Genomic DNA, 15,098 nt, shown 5'->3' on the forward strand with positions numbered 1-15,098 from the left:
AGTTATGTCAGAAATGCTATTAAATTGTATATATATATTTAAAAAAAAAAAAAAGGTTTAATTGAACTGTATTTTCAGCTTGTGTAAGTTTTTGTTCCAATGACTGATACCAGTTGAGTGATGTTTAATTCTGTGCTACCCGTGCCCTGCTGTGGAAGCCTGGGAGGAGCACTGTTGCGCTTCTGTAGCTCTACAGTTCAGGCTACCGTGAGACAGGTTTTGTGAATCAGACCCAGATATAAGCGTAGCTACCAGAAGCGTTATAGGATTCCTAGCTTCTGCTTTTAACATGCTCATTTTTAAAATCTCGCAATTTGTCCCCACGCAGAGTAACGAGTTGCTGAAAACAGTGGGGCAGAGCGGAGTCGTGCTCCGGCAGAGCGAAGGTCCGCCTGGGCCAGGGTCTCCTCGCTGCCCCGCGCCGGGGCAATGCCTCGGGGCACGTACAGGAGCAAGACAAGCATGCTGTTACGCTAGTCTGCCTGAATTTTCTAAGATATTTACATTCGCTTGTGTTGCTCTAATTAGCGCAGGACACAGCTGCTTGTCTCCTAAGTGGCGCTTCATCCAGGAAAGACATTATAGCAGGGCTGTTAGCCATATCGGCATCAGATTCCTCTTAATTTTGGGGTGGAGCCTAATCTCCTCATTAGTTTCTGATCCCTGATATTCCAAGCAGAATTCCCTGCAGCTTGTTCCTTAGGGCTGAGCAAGCGCTGAGCAGCCGGCGCCGCCGGCTCCGGCTGTTCTCCAGCGCCTCGGGAGCGTGTCCTCCCTCGTGGCCGGGCCGATCCCTGGGCAGAGCTGCGAAGCTTCGCTAATGAGAGCCCGCTCAAGCTGAGCCGGCGTGCTGAGCAGACTCGAGCGGCAGGAGGCTGGAATTGCCTCCCTTCCCCTCCCTTTCCCGCAGCCGGAAGCTCTGCGCCTTTTCCGTACCTTCACAGTAATGTGGGTGCTTTTAGGCCTAAGTCGCGGAGCCGCCAGCTAAACACGGGGCGATACGGTCGCTGTATGTTGTTGGACTACAGCATTAGGAAGACAGACGTGATACTGTACAGTCCTTGATACTCTAAGCATTTAGTAAGGCAGTTACGGCTTTCTCTTGCAGCTAAAGAGTTTGGGTGGCAAGCTAGACATCCTGGAGTGCTGCCAGTGCCGATGAAGTTATACCAGGTTCATGAGGCATCTTTAGTGTTAATGAGGAGAAGTGAACGCAACGCGGTTCCATCGGAGCTGTTTGGCGTGCAGGTACCCAGGGCGGCTGCTGGGCTTGTGACCTGGAGCCTTATTAACCTGTAGTAATTTTTCACACCAGAGTTCCCAACCCTGTAACTTGTATCACCCTTCCTAACATATGTCTTTCCACAGATGTCAGTGGGGCTAAGTAAGGAAATGTCGATAATTATTTGTGCTGAATTGATTAAAAAACAGTAAAAGAAGGGATGATTAGGTCTTTAGGTCATTTGCCCAATGTAATAGCTGGAATATCACTTCCAGTTTTGTTTCATTCACCCTGGCCCAGAGAAATCTGAGGTTGGACAGGGGTTTGAGCCTTCCACTGTTGCTTTCCTGTTGCTTGCTATGAACAGATGTTTTTTCCCTTACCTACGTAATGCAATACTACAACAGGGACACAAAGTATTTAGCAGTGCTAGCTTTCAAGACACCCCCCCCCCCTTCACGCAAAGGTAAATATTTGCATTTAATGAACCTGCACTTTGAAATACAAAGAAATAATTTGGGTCTCCTTTGTAACTGAGCGTGTGGAGTGTCGCAGCGTCGGAGCTTTCTAACGCTGTTCTGTTTCTTTTGTGTGCTGCTGGCTTAATAGGAATTCATATCTGTACAGAGATGCTGAGAAGCAGCAATTATTCATTGAGCAATATCTAGCACAGTGTCTTAAATATTTAATGTATTATTCAGGGTTCCTTTGCTCATCATTAAAAAGATGCTATGCAGTCCTTCTTGTAGTTGTAGAGCCTGTCGAAGGTTTGGTGGAGCTCCAAACTTTTCCTTTCCCCCATACACACGCACTCCAAGTTGTCATTTGCAGACAGCGTATCTTTGTTTCCAGGGAGTTTCACTTCTTAACCAAAGATGGTGTATTTGTTTGGGATCTGATCCAACTAAAATTAGGTAATCTGCCACCATGGAGCATTCCCGTGCCAGGTGAAGGACATCTTGGCCTTTCTTGCACTGAAATTTTTTCTTGGTGTTCATACAGTGTCTGGTCAGGATATGTAGTTACTCGTAGCCTCTGGCAGCGTTAGGATATGCAGTACTGCGGTCTCCTTTACCCTCTGGTTAACCGAATGAAGCAGTTGGGGTCCTGCAGCCATCTGCACTGATGAGAGCGGGCTGTTCCCACCAGACCCCAGTGTTGCTCCCTGGAGCTGAGCCTGCAGGGCTGGCACTGCCCGCAGGACCCGGGAAGGGGCGGCAGCCGTAACCGAGCTGAGCCAGCACCACGTACAGAGACTCGCAAGCTCATCCGCTCAATATGGTGAGAGCCTCCATGTTACGTCGGGCTCGGTCAAGAGCATTTGAAGGCGCATAGCACAGCCCCAGTGCTAGACTGCTGGAGTTACTGTCGGGGTCTTCTGTTTCTCCAGTCTCAGCAAGGACGGAGTTACCATGTGGTGCTGTTATCAGTGGCTGCTGTAGTCACACTGATGTGTCTCTTTAAAATGCCATAATGATTTAGAGTGTCACTGTCCCATACTGAGAAACAGAATAATTTGAATTGAGGTCTCTGCCTGCAGTGCTCTCTCCCAAATCAATAATACTCTATTTATTATTAAAGCTGAAGAAAGCAAGACTTCAGATTGTCGATTTTTCAAGGTATTTATTTCCTATCTTCTCTTTGTCTATATGGCATAAGGAATACCATCATATGCAGGCTCAGAGGTAATTTTCAAAAAGAGTGATTTTGTACTTATGAGAAATCAGCATCTTTTTTTGTCACAAAAAATAACATCCCCAGAACAGAACATGTCATTGCTCAAGATACCAAGAAACTGATCTTAAACGTCTCACTTAAACCTGCTAAAACATTTTGGAATATATTTTAAATTTTACTTACCTACTCTTAGAAACCCTGTATGCTCAGATTTGTTCATTGTGCAGCTTTCATGAGTAACACGTGTAGACAGTGTTAATAACAGGTGTTGTAGCCTGTGGTCTTGGACTTGGCTTAAAGACCAAACTCTAAAGTAGAGTTGGATTTACCCTCCTTGTCTCTGGAAACCCAGAGCATACTGGATGAGACAGCAACTGTCTGAATTTTGGACTGATGATTTAGGAATATTATTTTCTCCTGCATAATACTCTGAAGCATTAGGGTATTTTATAATATTTGTGCTAGCTAAGGGCAATAAATGTAAGTTCTAAGGAGGTTTCTAATTCCAGAGTTGCATAAATCTGTAATTCACAGAATTATTTTGGCCTTGAAAGAGGTTGTTACTACCACCTGTTATATCCGTTCTTCAAGCTTCGTGCTGACCATATTGGCTTCAAGTAATCCAGTTGGGCATAGCCCCTTGTGCCAGGTTTAGTTACAGTTTATGCAATGAGTAAAATGTCAAGAATTTGTATGAACAAGAGATGTCATTTGATTGACTCATGGGTGAAATTAATGCAGGTTTCCTCAACGCCCTGCCTTGCCTGCCCTTGCAGGCTCCACGGAGACAAGCTGGAGACACCAACCAGCTGCCCGGGCTGCTCAGACCAGCTCCCGAATCGGGCAGCGCTGTTCTGCCACACATTTGCTTCTGTCTAGTGGAGTTTTAAGTTTTTAGTTCAAATTTCATTCAGGTCCTTGGGAATTCTTCTACAATTAGTAATAGCTACTTTTGTTTTTACGTATACAAGACGTAAAACTAAGTAGAAATTGTACATATAGAGACAGATCTAGTATATTTTTAATAGCTTTATCTTGTGATGTATGAAAATTTTTGTTGTCCAGACTACAAGTGTATTGAATCAGTGCCCCATTACAGAATAAACAGATAGGAGTAATAGACTTTCCTGCTGTTTAGAGCTTTGTGGTAATTTTCCCTCAGTTCTGTTCATTTGAAAAAAGGCCTAAAAACCAAAGCTTGCTTTGAAGTAACCTAAAACAGAATGGCTTTTGTATGCTTTTTCTTGAAGCAGAAAGAAGAAAAATTAAATTATTTTGTATAGAATGAGTTCTGTTTGGTATAGCTTAATGACACTGTGTTCAGGATTTGGGTTATGTTTATGTTTTAAGTTAACTTTTCATCTTTGAGCAAGTGTTTGGAAAGAAACCAAAAGGTTTAAATGGGATCTTGGGTGTGAAGAAACAAGGGGAAAGACTGTACTAAAATTATGCTGTCAATTCAGTGAGAATTAACTAATTTTCTGTACTCCAAATCTGGACGTTTCAACAGATATTAACGATTTCTCCTGTCTCTACTGCCTTTTTTTCTCGGCCGTTGGACTTTCTCCGTTTGCCCTGCTGTCAGCGTGCTGCTGGGACCTTTCCACAGAGGCGAGCGCAGGCTGCGGGCGGGTGACCAGGTGAAAAGCTCAGCAATAGCTTTTTCTGGCCGCTGACCCTCATTAGGAATTTCTTGCTTTTCTTTTTGCCTGTCGGTAGCGATTCGTTCTGTGGCGTTCATCCAGAGAGGTGTTCTTCTGTTAAGTGTCGTCGTTCACGCAGCTTTTTCCGGTGCTTGATACTATTTTGATCGCCTCTAGGAAAACCAGCAGCAAACCTTTCCCCACAGGAGCGTCCTGCTCCTGTGTCCGTCTGCCTGAGGAGCAGATTTCACCGGGGCGGGAAGTTCCTGCCGTTCGCCTTGCCCCGAGGTGCTCCGGCGTCGGCCTCCGTGCCCCGTGCGAGGGCTCCGGTCTGGGGCGCCGCGGGGTCGCTGCGGGACACTCGCTGGCTCCTGCCACGCGCGCCGCTCCTGGAAGCCAGAGAAGCTTCCTGAGCGTTTGCACCGGCTCGCTGGGCTCGGCGCACGCTGGCGGCCGGTGCGAGCCCGTGCGCTCCTTGCTGGCAACCAGATTGATTGGGTCGGTGGCGTTTTGGGGTTTTCTAACTGCAGCTACCAAGCGTGCAAGCGCTGTTACTAACAGCGTGCTGAACGGCCCTTCGCGGCAACAGAGACTTCTTGAAAATCGTCTCAGCACAAACAGGACCTTTCAGTCATGTTTCAGGACAGCCCCAAGATGGGGATTTTTGTGGTGGGAATGCTGCTTTCTTCCTATGCATTTATTTAAAAAAAAAATCATATAGATAGTTTATATATGTGTAAAGCGGCCCCAAAGTAGCAGCCCACGCGGCACCGTCCGGGGAGGCTCGTCAGCCTGGTGGGGCATCTCGTTAGCAGCTCCCTCCATGCACGACATACTGGTTCTGCACAAGGACCCCGAGTTTGTTAAATATTTGTTTATAGCAACAGGAGCCAAAACTGTTAAGAGAAGATTTCAAAGCCTGTGTTAAAAGCAAGGTGAAGAGTGGTGTTGGGGGAGAAGCTGGCCCTTCTGCGGGCAGGTGTTAAGCAGCAAAGCTGATTATTGCTAAATTAGGTTCACCCCTTCCCATCGTTAAGCTAACAAGGAGCCACCAAGCCAATGTATGCGAGCCACCCCCGCAAAATTCATCATTATTCACAGATCTTGAACTCTGCTGGACGCAAACAAATTACAGGGTGGAAAACCTCTTTAAAGCTCTTTTAAAGCTAAGTATGTTCTTTAGTTAACGGCTGTTTGGACAATATGGTTTGTTTCCATTCTTGTACGGCTGATTCTTGCGTATGCTGTGTCTTACAGTTTCCTCCCTTCACATAACCCTGCTTATTTCTGCAAACTTACTAGTAATCTTGGGAATAGAAGATTTGCACCTAATTTACTGATACCCGCTGTAAATATAATTAATAGAATTCTAATGCTAATTTTATAAACCTCCACAGACCATACACATTCATGACTATATGATCAGAAGTTGATCTATGGCAGTTTCTATGTAAGTTATAGAAATGGATAACTACAAAATAACCATTTAAAATTATTTCTAACATCATGATGGAGTCTTTATTATTAGGCTTTGGCTAATGTTTTACTACAGTCTGTGGGGAAAGCCGTTTTCTCTTCACCCTAAAATTTAATTCTGTATCATATACCCGGGGCGCTCGCAGGAGCGTTTTGCCCAGCCCTGCTCCAGGTAGCCGGGCTGGCTTTGCTTGGCGGCTGGGCTGCGGGTGAAGAGCCGCTGGCCCGTGAGCGCGTGCTCGCGCGCAGCCTCGTGCCGCCGTCCTTCTGCCAGCGCGGCTGGGTTCGTGCGCGGCGCCCAGCGTGGGCCCGGCTGGTGGGGACGTCCTCTGGGTCTTGAAGTTACACAAGTGCCTAAACCAAGCATCGGCTTCAGCTCCGCAACGCGGTGAAGGGACCTTTATGCTCAGCCACGAACTCCAGCGTCCGGGGTCGGACTGGGCAGTGCAGGTGCCTGCTACTGCCTCGGTGCCAAGCTGCACGGTAGGAGAGAGGCTCTGCAAGTGCTGCGTCTAACAGTACATACAGTAGAACTTGCGTGAAAACATTCGTATAACAAAGTATCTTCATTAACAGGTGACAAACACAGGGGCAGAAGGCTTTTAGAATATTGAAATTTGATTGCATTTTGACTAGTTAAGCAAAAATGTTTCTGCAATTCCCCTTACTCCAGTGCATAGGAAATGGCTGATGATGTTTGTGTTTTTGTTTTGTGGTGTTTTTTAAAGTGTCCATAATATTTTTAATGGCATGCTAGGTACTATAGAATGTCAATAAAAAAGGGGGAAAAAAGTCAAGTCAGTAAGCATTTGACATTGACATTTATGTACATAAGTTTTTTTTGAATAGTTTTAATACTTTGCAATTTTATTCTTTTGTTACCATCTCAGGACCTCACTGGAAACACGAAGCAGCATCTCAACTGATCCGCTCAGGTACTGTAATGATATAGACGTTAATTATAAATTTGAAATAATAGAACCGACCTCCATTCTATATTAACTGTACATCACATACCTTAAGCTTATAATGCAGACCCAGGAAAGGCTTCAACCAAATGACTGGGTGTTTGAGGGTTTTTTGTTTGGGGGTGTTTTGTTTTTATTTTTGAGAGAGAAAGGATAGCTCTCTTTCTTCTAGTATTTCCAACTTGAAATTCAGTTCTAACTTTTTAAATGCTGTGTATTCATTCTCAGGTGAGCATGAAGGTAAGGGAGAGAGGTATCTGTGTATGCACATGGTCAGTCTCTTTCCAAGTTTTATAACCTTAGATTGCACTGAGGATGTTTGACCTTCCCTACCAGTTTCATACTCCTTTAAGTGAGAATTAATGATGACTGTGTCTAAATGTCATTGTTTTTTTTTTCCCATTGCTCAGCATTTTGGTAAAAGCACATGTATAAACTTCAGAGAATACTGTCATATAAGACTGCAGTGACTGAAACTTTCCTTTGATCACTCAATTTAGAAATGCTACACGGTTAATATTAGATATCAAATGGGTAGCCTGTGTGTGTTTTCTTCTCATAGCTGCACATTAAAGCATGCATCAAAGTCACTTGCTTCCTTTGATTAAGTTGGGGCAGAATCCCTTTCTATCAAACTGACAGTTGTTTTGCTAAGAGTCTTCCTTTTGAGATGGAGTGTTAAGGGTGACTTTTTTTTTTCCTCCTCCACATTGTGTAGTTTTAAGCTTTTTTGAATGCAACATTAGTGGGAACTTTTTTGTTTAACCATGTTCAAATTAAAGGCCCTCTATCTATTAGTAATCTTCCATTATTTTGAAGTGTATGAACTTCTGAAAGTAGAGGGCCTGCCTGATTATCATTCCCTGAAAACTCGCCGGACGCCCTGCGGTATGGCGCCCGTCTTCAGCTCGGTGTAGCAGCACCAGGCAGCGCAGGGCTGCGGCTGTGGCTTCGCTCCCAGCCTCCCGGTTTGCCGGGCACACTGTTTCTTTGTGCGGCGGGACAATGCGGGGGATAATGTCGGCTTTGGCCTCCCACCCTTCCCGCCACCCCCCCCGCCCTTTCTGCAGCCTTGTTTTAGCGAGGACACAGTGAAGCTGGCTTCTGACCTGCTGTTCTCTGGGATAAAGTTCCCAGCACCAGGCGTTGCTGCAATCTTTATTCCAGGCTAGATAAACCTTTGTGAAAGTAGCAGATTTTATTACAATATTTTTCCTTCTGGTGCAATTCTTCCCATGGGAGGGTGTCAGTGAGGAAGATTAGGAAGAATCAGATAGATGTAAGAAGTGGCTGAGTTATAATGTTGTTTGGAAAAAGGAATAGGGAACATTCTTTGAACAGCTTCAGTGTGACTGAATAGACAGATTTTCTGGAAAATCTGGTGCTTGGATCATTATAAAATACTATGGAGTCATCGAAGTATGTGATATTTTCTTTTTTTTAATTATTGCTTATAAAATTAGACCATGCGAGTTACCATCTGCAGATGTGTCCACTGCCTTTGCTGTCCGGCCTCATGAAACAAAGTTTCAGTGCACAGAGTGAAAGTGTTAAGCTGAATGACGTTGTCTCTCCTCAGCCTGCTTTGGGTGGGTTGTGCTGCTTGCTTAAGCCTGACAGAGATATAGTCTGCTGAGGAATCCTCTTTATATTTCAGACAATAGTTTTATAATAGCTCGTACTCTAATAGTATTTCTTTTACAAAAGGTTTTCTTAAAAAGCTGTAAGTTATTGTTAGAGATTTTGAAATTTTCCTCCTTTTCCCATTCACTTTTATACAACCTCTGTGTTCAGTCATTTGCTAAACAAATACAAATAATCTTGAATACTTGTGTTTTCTACAGAAGTGTCCTTATAAAAACTTACTTGGAAACAAATATATTTGCATTTGGAAAGCCATTTTAAATTTTAAGGATTGGGGTGAAGTGATATCTAGGGAGTAACCAATGAGGCTGTAAAAATGTTGCTCTTTAACTATGAATGAAATAATTTTATGATATTTAAAAACTCTTGAGTAAAGCGAGAGACATAATGTATCATAGAAGAGACATTAAAGGAACTTCCAGGTTATATCTGCTAAAACAGTGAATTTATCCTAGGATTAAAAAATTATGGAAGAAACCACATGTAAAATCTAGACTTCAGTAGTTCAAATAAGCCTGTTTTGAAGCTGTGATTAAACAATCTCGAAGGCCTTTGCTTCAAGTGAAAGGAAAGATAGTAGAAGACTCCTGCTTACTGAATGTGTTCCCATTAATCTGTCAAGCAAATTTGCCATTGGGTGACCCATAAAATAGGATGCAGCAATTAACTCGAACCCATCCAGCGCCCTGTCAAGCCGTTGGTATTTTCTAGGCAGGCTTCTATTCCTTATGCTCGCTGAACTCTTGTCCCCGTCAACAAGGTAAGTTTGCCCTCTGTGAAACCCTCTTCTGGCTCTCAGCTGCTCTGGGAGATTCTAGTCTAGACTTCTTTTATTGGATTTCAGTTATACAGACTCCGCACCAGACGGGTCCTTTTTTAGACTGCACTGGCGATCTGTTGGTTTGGTTCTAGATTTACACAATTGTATTTGAGATCAGATGGAAACCCAGTACCAAAAGAATAGAGGCTACTGTGAAAGTTGGACTTTATCAGCTTTCAGCTATTGTTCGAAAAGATTTTTTTTCCCCCCTAATATCTGAATCTTAATGTGGGCCTTCTGGAGTGCTATATAATCAGACCTGTTTCAAACAGAAATTCAAATATTTAAGCTTTGAAGATATTTGTGGCCTATTTGTCGTCTTCTATCACAAATTGGTCAACTAGTGTTATGAATTTAGAGAAAAGACATTCAGAAAAGATACTCAGGGTTGAGACAACAGGAAATTTCTAACTGTTTCATTTCATGAAACTTTGGCTTAGAGACTGAATAACCCGAAATGAAGGATAATATCAAGTGACTGAATATTCATCTGGGGAGGAGTCCCAGGAGTCTGAGAGTTGCTTGAAGCAAAATAAATGTTTGAGCTACTGGAGCATTTCTAGGCAGCAGCGCTTCCCTCCGCGTAAGGAGAGAAGGAGGGAAGCTGGGTGCTGCGAAACCGGAGGGCACCGTTGGCGTTGCTTCCCCGTTGCCCCGGCGGGGAAGGGCCACCCGCTGCAGCTGTGCCCAGCAGCACCTAGCGGAGCCGGGAAGGGAGAGCCGATCGCCAGGAGGCCTTTAACACGGGGAGGTCTTCCTTGTTCCTTGCACGTGCAACCGAGGACGTTCCCCACAAGCGTGCGTGAAGAGGCTGTTTGATTGCCGGTGCCGGGGAAGGGACCCGTGTGCCCGAGCTGCGCGTGCTGTCGTATCCTGGCAGCTGCCGTGCCTTACGTCTGCTGGGTACCGCTCCAGGAGCTAGTCGGCTGCCCAAACCTTGCGCTTCCAGCACCGTTTTTATACATACCTTGGCTCGCTGTGTGGAATATAATCCCCGTCTCTCATGTGATGTGCACAGTGAGTATCATGGAGCTAATACAGCGCCTGCCCTCGCTTGTTCTCCCGATGCACTTTAGCTCCCCAACTTGCACATGGCCGGCAGTACGCTGCTGTGCGTGCGGCTACTGAAGTACTTCCCACTGCGACCGTGAAAGGCTTCGGGAAAACACATCTCCGATTGCAGGCTCACCAGGTGTTTGTGTTCGGCTTAAGGAGACAGATGCACTGTCTTTACTGGGCAGGTAAAATATTTTTTAGGTTTGTTACTGTCATATAACTGAGGGGTGGAATAGATTTCCAAATTAGTATAAATCTTAAAATACATACATTCTGCTACTAAAGGTTAGGTAGCTAGACAAGTCAATTTTCATGATTTTTTTTTTCAAGATTTGAAATCAGTGTGCAACTCAGTGTAGCTGGCTCTGTTTATTTTATGCGATGCTCTCGTCAGTGGGTCGCTTTAGTTCAGCCTTGGTGCTTCATGGATTGTCAAGGGAACCGTCCCTAAGGGAGGGATTATACTCTGTTTTCATTTTCTATTTTTTTAATGGCTGCTTTGAAGGACTTGCCAGAGCATTCAGTACTTCGCTGCCAGAGCTGCCTCTGCGTAGTGAAACTGTAAATGACTGTAGAGATTTTCAGGATCCTGCTTGCTTAGGGCCACAGTGCTGAAGCTGCAGCACATCCAGAAATTACTGCTCATTGGGCCTGGGAAATCTAAGTCAAAGGTAGTGGTAAATGTCTTTCTGAAAGAACTAGTTTTATATCTAGGGTGAGTGTGAGATGAAGCTTAATTTTCTTTGTTGTTTTCCTCAGGAAGACAAGTAAAAATGACGAGCATGTTGAGAACATGGTGCTTTTCATTTGCAAAAATCCTAATTAGCATTTTCTCTGCATGCAGTGCAGTGTAATCAACATCAGTTGTTGTCAGAAAATTCATGGGTACGTAGCTTTTACTCACCGAAAGTCCAGTATTTGGAAATAAATAATTAAGGTGATAAACAGCAGTTTTTCTGGAAAGAGTATGACTGAGAGACAAACTGCTTTACAACATGAGCGGTTGAAAGAAAAGTTTCCTGAAAACTCCGTTCAGGAGCAAACGCTTGGCTGGCGTCTGGAGAGCGCGGCTGCGGCAGCGCGGCGTTCCCGAGCGGAGCCGCTCGGGCTGCGGGAGGCTGAGGCTTTCCTCGCTCCCGCGGGGCAGCTGCCGCAAGGTCAGGCACAAAAGCCTTCCCCAGGGGCAACACCGCCGTAACTTTTTTTTTGGCCCATCTGTTTATTCTTGGGCATAAAGGGAAGAAGTTGTCAGTGTTCCCATTTTCTCGGCAAGGTAGCGCACCCGTGGTGGTGAAGGGTCTCCACCAAAGGCGGCAAGGAGCCCGGTGGCCACCGCCACTGCCGGTGGCTCGCAGCCCCCGGCTCCTCCCGCTCCCTTTCTCCTTGGGGAAAACTACTGACGGAGGCGCTGATATTAGGGATGAGAAGCGGGAGGGAAGGCTTTGATATGAAAATTTAAATATTAAGTTTTTTCCTTAGCGTGATGGCATTACTCTCTTGAGAATTGTCAAGCTAATAAAGCCCAGAGGAACATGAGTTCAGTAAGTAAAAGAGGCTTTCGCGGTATTTGGTATTGCTAGGGCCTTGCTCCCCAAAAGCAAGCAATAAAGTGATTTCTTAGGAATCACTTCAACAGCGCCAGCTGTACCGCTAGTGCGAAACAAATTGCAGTGAGTAATGTGGGGCTCAGACACACACACTTGGTTATTTTAAAAGGAATCTTTAGGAAATTCTTTTTTTAAAAAGGCCCGAATCAGATGCCTATCACGTTCATGCCTTTTCCTGCAAACTCCATGGGGTTTTTCCCATGTTCTGTTCGTGATTTCCACCACTCATCCTGTGTAGTGCATTATATTTTTAGGGACATACCAGCCCAAAGTGTGTCATGAATGTTTTTGGATGCAGTTGTCTAGGCACAACTGGTCTATTTGTGTTTATTTCACTGCTGATGAAACTGCAGATTCTTACTCGGATATATTTATAACTGCAGTTCAAGTAAACTTACACAAACCAGTTTTCTAAGAAGTTGCAAGGCACTTACGTAACTGAGCAGAAACAGTGACAATGAGTAAAACCAGAAACCAAAAGGATCCCTAAATATAGCTTATTATCCCAGCCCTTGGGGAATTAGATATGTCTACATGGAAAGGAGCCTCATGTTAGGCTTTAGGGTTTCTTTTGGCTTTGGTTTTAGCTCTTTTTTTTAAACAGTATTAAAAAAAGGAATAAAAAGAGAAGTGCCCAAGTGCCTGAACCTTTGCCTTTAAATGTTTCTCTGGATTCTGATTTTGTTGTTGTTGTTGCTGTTCCTGTTGAAAAACTCCAATGCTCCTGTGATACTTTTGCAAGCCATATCCTAAATACAGCTATTTATTAGCTGTATTTACTATGTATTTAGAATATATGTAAATCCTATTAGTGATTTTACAAAAACTCAGCAAAATGAGAACTACTACTCAAATCATAGCTTCTGGAAAAGTAAATTTAACAGCAAACTGCATCTAAGAATTAGTCAGTCTCCAATAGGATATTTGTTTTCATTTTTTAACAGCACCAAAAAAAGCCTAAAAAAAGACAAACGGCGACCAGCTTCTTCTCTAGTGCCAGCAACATCTGCCGGCTGCTGCTAAGTGCTCTGAGCCCTTGCGGAGTGCCCTGTTGCAGGGAGGCTGGGGCAACCCCTGGGAGCAGCCGGCGCGGGGCGGGGGCACCCTGGGCCCGTATCTTTCATAAAAGACAGAAAAATGCAATTCAGACTCCTTCTATTTTCAGAACATTTGGCAGTCTGCTTTTATCTTGTCTTCGCCGGAGATTTTAAATAGAAAATGCTGCTAAGGGGGAAGCGGCCGGTGAAGGGGCTCGCGGCCCGTTGCGCTGCGCTCCCTCCGGAGCACGGCGGCTCCGGCCTTGGCCGGGATTGGGAAGCTGCCGCTCGGCGCCGGGCTCCTGAGCGCAGCAGGGCACGCGTGGGGCTGCCGGGGAGGCGGCACCGCGCCGTGGGGCTCCGCTGATTAGCTCCTCGTCACGCAGCCCTTGCCGGCAAAGTGTGCTGGGAATAAGATAAGCGTAATCTGTCTTGTGAGCGGGGAGGGTCTGCACTTCGGCGCGTCATTTTTCTTTTTTCCCCCCCTTTCCCCTGTCAGCCGGAGCCCCCAGTGCTCGAAGGTGCTGGCAGACAATGGAGCCGCTGTGATTCACACGCCAGCAGCTGATTAGCAGCGTGGTGTGCTGCTTCCTTCCAAAAAAAAAAAGGGAAAAAGCAACCCTGCAGTCTCCACTTGATGGGATCATAGCACTACTGTGATTATGGGGCAGTTGTTGTTGGATCTAATTGCAATAATTGCTTGTGTTTTCCTCAGTTCTGGGAGCTTCGAGGATGCTTTCCAAAGGGCCTTCAAAAACCCCAACTGGAATATATATATATTGTTTGCTCAAAGGGCTTTTGGAATGGCCTAAAATAGCCAAAAGGAGAAGTGGGATTTCTGTGTAATAACAGCAATCCTGCTAGCATCGGAGACTTTGGGAAAGATAAACTGCCTTCAGGATCAGAGAGCACAGTAGATGAATTTGTAGCCTTTGTGCGACTGCCTCTTTGTATTAAAGTAGGATACTGTCACTGTGCAGGTGCTGTGCCATGTGCATGCCTAGCTGCATACATTGGTGGCAATTAGAAACACTTATGCTGCAGCAGTAAGGAGAGGAGTGCATTGGATTGCTTTTGAGTCATTCAAACGGTAACAAAAAGAAGTCTTGTGGTGCTAAAACCTAGCTGCAAACTACAGTTGCTGCAGTAGAACTGTTTGAAAATGCTGAAGCTGAAGGCCTTCTGCTTGGATTACTGGCAGTTTTTATGTCTCCAGCCTCTTCATGGTTTCTATAAAAGGTAAGAAAACATTAACTCTGAAATGCTTTTCAGAACTGGTGGCTGCACTTGATGCCACCAGTGCTTTTCCTTGCTATTCTGCTCTCTTGCTGAAAGGCAAGTATGCCAGGGAAAAGGGAGTGGTAGGGAATTAATGAGAACTTGTGACAAAGATTGTAAAGCTGCTTTTTTATCGCATTAATTATCAGCCACTTTTGTCTCTGTGCATGCAGATGTGAAAGGTGATGATGCTGTTTAGTTTCAACATTCACTTTAAGTCAAATCATCTCATCTGAGACTCGGTACTTTTTTCCCTGGTATTTCATCTTTAGGTAAGGTGGTTGGTGCTGTGTAATTTACAGACTGTAAATAGCACTAGGAGATTAATTGAAATGTCATGCAAATTTATGTAATGCAGAGAAGATCTTTTTCTTCTCTTCCCCCCCACCCTGGGATATCTAGTAATATAATAGTTCATCTTTCATTTCCCTCCCAGTGTAAAGTGCACATCACAGTCATTCAAAGCAATGGGCACTTCACTCGGGCAGGTCTGACATACAGCTTAAATGATTGATGGTGAACAGTGATCATAAAGAATAGGGCTGGGTGTCAGATGCATTGAGCTTGCCTATTTAATGGAACAGCAAAATAAGCAATTCCATTTAACATGTCCCTGAACTTACCCTGATGCTTTTTAATCTGTAAACTTCTGTTTCCTTGCTCTTCTTCT

General features: G+C 44.7%; 1 protein-coding gene across 2 annotated transcripts in view; it reads left to right on the forward strand.

Annotated features, from left to right (window-relative positions):
* IQSEC1 (IQ motif and Sec7 domain ArfGEF 1) overlaps positions 1 to 15,098 on the forward strand; it is a 379,636-nt gene that overhangs the window by 212,836 nt on the left and 151,702 nt on the right. Inside the window, exon 6 of one of the 2 annotated variants that reach the window (XM_067303830.1) lies at positions 6,909 to 6,953. In XM_067303830.1, coding sequence (XP_067159931.1) covers positions 6,909 to 6,953 — 45 coding nt within the window. Of the gene's footprint in view, positions 1 to 6,908; positions 6,954 to 14,328; positions 14,390 to 15,098 lie in introns of those variants that run through there. The other variant, XM_067303829.1, reaches the window with a different exon arrangement.

Source organism: Apteryx mantelli, chromosome 12 (assembly GCF_036417845.1).
Source record: "Apteryx mantelli isolate bAptMan1 chromosome 12, bAptMan1.hap1, whole genome shotgun sequence".
Lineage (NCBI taxonomy): Eukaryota > Metazoa > Chordata > Aves > Apterygiformes > Apterygidae > Apteryx > Apteryx mantelli.